The sequence below is a fragment of the Coffea eugenioides genome, chromosome 11 (genome assembly GCF_003713205.1).
Source record: "Coffea eugenioides isolate CCC68of chromosome 11, Ceug_1.0, whole genome shotgun sequence".
Taxonomy (NCBI): Eukaryota; Viridiplantae; Streptophyta; class Magnoliopsida; order Gentianales; family Rubiaceae; genus Coffea; species Coffea eugenioides.
This window is the reverse complement of record NC_040045.1, coordinates 34,601,476-34,606,290: the sequence shown is the minus strand read 5'-3', so window position 1 is coordinate 34,606,290 and position 4,815 is coordinate 34,601,476. Positions and strand designations below refer to the sequence as shown.

General features: G+C 34.3%; 1 protein-coding gene across 1 annotated transcript; it reads right to left on the bottom strand.

The window, feature by feature from the left end:
* Positions 1–1,429: 1,429 nt before the first annotated feature.
* LOC113754166 (beta-D-glucosyl crocetin beta-1,6-glucosyltransferase-like) lies at positions 1,430–3,119 on the bottom strand. The gene has a single exon (XM_027298520.1). The coding sequence runs from the start codon at positions 3,106–3,108 to the stop codon at positions 1,717–1,719; it is 1,392 nt and encodes a 463-aa protein (XP_027154321.1). The 5' UTR covers positions 3,109–3,119; the 3' UTR covers positions 1,430–1,716.
* Positions 3,120–4,815: the final 1,696 nt, after the last annotated feature.

Below are 4,815 nucleotides of genomic sequence, written 5' to 3'. Positions count from 1 at the left end.
AAGCTTTCATGATCTGTTGACTAATTGGAAAGAGTTACATCCCAGATAGTGTTGCAATTTTGGAATAACTAACATCATAATTATTAGATGGCTAATTGTGCATATAATTTGTGAATAATTTTTCTTTTATTTTGCTAAAATATAGTGTTAATTGTTAGATTCTATTGATATTTGGTTTTTGATGTTGTTTTTAAAAACTTATGGTAAAAAGTGTATTAAAAGTCGAATTTCTAGAAGACAATACTTTAGAAGGCGTGACCACATTTTAACTTGTTGTGAAGTCCTAATGTTACTAGTTGTAAAGTGGAACAATACTTGAGAAGGCGTAACCACATTTTAACTTGTTGTGAAGTCCTAATGTCACTAGTTGTAAAGTGGGTACAGTTTAAAATCTCTGCTGATACATTTGTAATTTCCTAAAGGGGTTATACTTGATTAGTTATTTAGGTGCATGAGCAAGAATATCTTATGTTTTGATCTGGTCATATTAGTATTAGAGTTGAAAAAGGACTCTTATCCTTTAGAGAAGAAGCAGACGTTTGGAGGAGGTCCGTTGGGCATTAAACTAGTCTCGTGGGGAATAAAAACAAGGATGGAGCCGTTCCTTTCTCGCTGGTTCCTTTTCTTATTTTTCTCTTCAAAAACAATAAATCCTAGCTTAGGCTGATTTGATAACCACAACAAGTAAGTTATTTGTGATTATTTCCCTTGTCACAACAATTAGGCTGATTAGCTGTTTCCTGCAAGAGCTCAAGGAAATAAGAGGGATTTGTCATCCCAATCCGAAGGTTGGTTGCATAATTGAGTAACCTCTTGTTTTAGTTTTTTCCCACCCATTATTGGTTGGATGCTTGTATTGGCAGACTGAAGAAGATCATTATATGCAGGCAAGTTTTTTTTAATTAATTGTACATGGTTATATTTTAACTTAATAAGAATGGTTGAAAATAGGTTCTTTATCCCAATTACTATAAAACAAGATTGAGATATATACAGCATCATTTTTGGTCCTTTCGAGTGTAAAATTTTAGGTATTGGCGCGCAATGAGAACATCCAAATGATAAATGAACTTCTTTTAAAAACACAACATTGAATATCAAAAAGAAAAAAGAAAAAAAAACTTCTTTTAATGAACATCCATTTGGTACTTAAGAGGAATACCAGAAAATAGCATGAATTTTGATCATTCTCCTCAGCATAAGAAGTTACGTGAAGTCATGAACATGCTGCCAACTATGAAATTTGACAAAGTAGACTAACTCTGTGATTTTCTGAGAATGCTAATGAATATATTATCACTAATTTCATACATAATTAACATGAGAAAAATATACTTCTCATTGCAAATTAAGCAAGTCAGAAATCTAAAGCATCATTCCTTTCAGCCATTCATTTGTTTTCCTTTAGCTGTCATCTGTTGAACTGCCAGATATAGCCCGAGTTATATCCGTTACCAACATAATATCCAAAACATTCCACAAGAAGAATTGATGCATCGTTAAAAATTATAATGTATAGTTTTCCTAAGTAACAAAATCACCACAATTCAGGATTCATTACGTACGCATTCGACACAATACGGATGCATATTTGATAACAATATTAAGTGCTTAAATTCTAATAAAATTGAAAGGAAAAAGACTAAATTCCAGAATGGAGTACTAGTTCTTACCAAACTAGGCCAACTCAACTCAGAGCTAAATACCAAAGTCTTATTACTTGTTTTTGCTGCATAATGACCTGAGCTTCTCTATTGCTTCATGCAACTCTTCTTCACCTTCTTCTCTTAACTTTTTACTCAATTCTATAGCTTTTTGTCCCTGTAGTTTTCCCTCTGTCTTCTTGACAACCACCTCGTTTATGACTCTAGCAATCTCTTCCCTCTTTATCTGTCCATCTTCATCCTTGAGAATCTCAATACCAACACCAATCTCTACTGCAAGTCTTGCGTGAAGAGGCTGATCAAGATGCATTGGCAAGGCCAACAACGGAACCCCATAATATATGCTTTCGATCACAGAACCCCATCCACAGTGACTCACAAAACCACCCGTGCTTCGATGCCCAAGAATTTTAGCCTGTGGTGCCCATCCATTCACCACCATCCCTCTTCCTTTCACCCTCTCAAGAAACCCTTCTGGTAAAGCTTCTTCGAGGCCAATGGCATGTCCAACTGGAAATCTAACTACCCATATGAAGTTAGCATTGCTCAGCTCCAGCCCTCCTGCTATCTCTTCCCTTTCTTCCTTCGACAGGAAATATTCGCTCCCAAAAGAAACATAAACCACTGATGCTTCATCTTTACTATTCAGAAATTCAATGATAAGGGAATAGCTGTCCGCCTCCTTGCCGTTATCTTCTTGATTACTAAGAGGTCCTACAGCAACCAGTTTCTTCCCGCAAGAGGAAGATAAGTGATCAATATATTTCCCCTCAATTCCTCTCCAGCTTTTCACCAAAACAATATCAGAAGATAGTTCAATGCTCTTAAAAACATCTAATGCGTCACCTTCTTTTGCTTTGGATTCTTGTAGCTTGGCTAATATCTTCTTTATCTCATAGTCCCTATAAAAAATTTCGGGGAAAGGGTAAGTCTCATTAGCACCAGAGACTCTGCATCTAAGGCTATGATAAACGAAAGACAAGTTCACTGCTCCCACAACTAGGAAAAGAACAGAAGGGATATGATTCAGTGCAGCTAGCTCTGAGGCCCATGGTTGGAAACCATCGTAGACTAGCAAATCAGGTTTCAAATTGTTGAGTATGTTTTGGAAGTTGGTTTTTGCCATATGGAACGCACGCTTGAGGGTTGGTTCGAGATGGGGTGGGAGGTTTTTTGTTGTGTGATAGTGTGGAGGGAGTTCAGGCAAATCTGGCAAGTCAAGTTGTACGAATTCGATTGTATGATCAGATGAGTTCTCATCAAACTTAGCACTTCTCTTCATGAAATTCAAGTTGATTTCAGTGGAGCACAAGTATACTTGGAAGTTGCTTTTGGCGAGTCTCTTGGATAGTTCCGTGAAGGGAGAGATGTGACCATGAGCTAGCCATGGAAACATCAAAATTCTGAATCTAGGAGCATTAGATTCTCTTATTGTCCCTTCCATGGCTGATTGAATTTTGGAAATCCCCAATGTTTCGTTTGTTCTTTAGAATGGAACGTATAAACCCGGGGTACTATATATGATGGTTTTCTTTGTTCTTGAGAATGTGACCAAAAAAATAATAATAATAATAAAAGGATTCTTGCTTAACATGAATTTAAAATAGAATCGGTCTACGACTCTATCGTCCAATAGATGACTAGTTTTCAGTCTCAACGGAAGGCTTGGAATTTACAGAATACAGGCATAGTTTGCAATTTCGTCAGCTCACGCACATTCCTAATACATCAATCACAAGAGAGTTTGAGAACGAAGGACTTCTTGAAAGCTTTTTCACAAAAGAGCTATAACAACAGAGAGTTCAAGTGGAGTTCATATATCACCCAAAGGAGAATTTCATCACATCACGCACCATTCCAAATACATCAATCAGAAGAGAGCTTGAAAACAAAGTAATTGTTGAGAGCTTTTTCACAAAAGAGCTATAACAACAGAGAGCTATTATACAACTAGAGTTCACATGTCACCCAAGGAGTTAAACAAAGATAGGTGTTATCACTTCATAGAGCAATAATACCTTCTTGAAAAAGAAGAAATTAAAAAGCCAAAACCATGAGTGTCGGTGGTGCGGCACCTTTTTGTTGCATTAGTGCCTTGATGTAAATAATGACCTATTTAGTTGTATAATATATCATTTCCATAACATTTTTTATTTGTTTTTGAAAAATATTTGCATAGGTATCGTTAGGGCCTAGGTGAAAAATTATTTTAATAATACGTTTATACAAAATAACCTTTAGAAGAATATACTAAATTTATATTGATGATGAAGTGTTAAGTTTTTTTTATTATGTGTAATCAAGAAAATCTGATTTGTTTTTGCATTTTGAGTACCATATTCTAAGTTTGATTTATTAGCATCAAATAGATTTAGTGTTGCACCCATATCAAGAAAGATAAATAGAAGAAAAAGAATGACAGCACAAAATCCTTAAAGTTGTGAATGGTACATTACAGGCACGAGAAATGAAAATAATTAATACCTCAAAGATAGCCCCTAAAGAAAAAAGGCTAAGGATTTTTTAAATGAGTAATTTCTATGTGATGGAATATGTGCAATTAGTGAGGAAAAAAGAATTAAAGAGTGAAGTATATTTTAAATTGATCTTGTTTTAATAGTTGTGCATTTCTTTTGTTTAATAAAATCTAAAATATTAATTCACTTTGAGTAGTCTGAGATGCGGGCATCTCTTATATCAAGTCCAAATTATCAACATTTTTAATAATTGTCACTTTAACACAATTTTCACTTATTTTAGTAGTATATTATATCTAGGCAAATTCTATGACATCAAGCATTATATGTCACAAAATGTAATACATATTTGTATCATGACTTTGATATTATGATTAATTTGATTTTAGGTGAATTGTAAACATATTAGTTGAGTTTAGAATATCAAATTTGATTTTGTATTGTATTTTTTAATTTAAAAGGAATATATGTTGATCGGGACATTGGATAAAGAATATATACTAATTTCTTACCAATAAGATGATCTTTATACCGAGCGGAAGCTGAACTATTAAAAGAAAGAACCGTCAAAATTCGTACTGACTCGCAATATTAAAAAGAAAAAAGAAAAACTACACGTGGCAGGTTGAGTATTCATTCATCTTTATTGAGCCCATTTCTCTTTCTCATTTCAG

Coding starts and splice junctions, on each gene's coding strand:
- LOC113754166 (XM_027298520.1), bottom strand. CDS start 3,108: ATGGAAGGGACAATAAGAGAATCTAATGCTCCTAGATTCAGAATTTTG.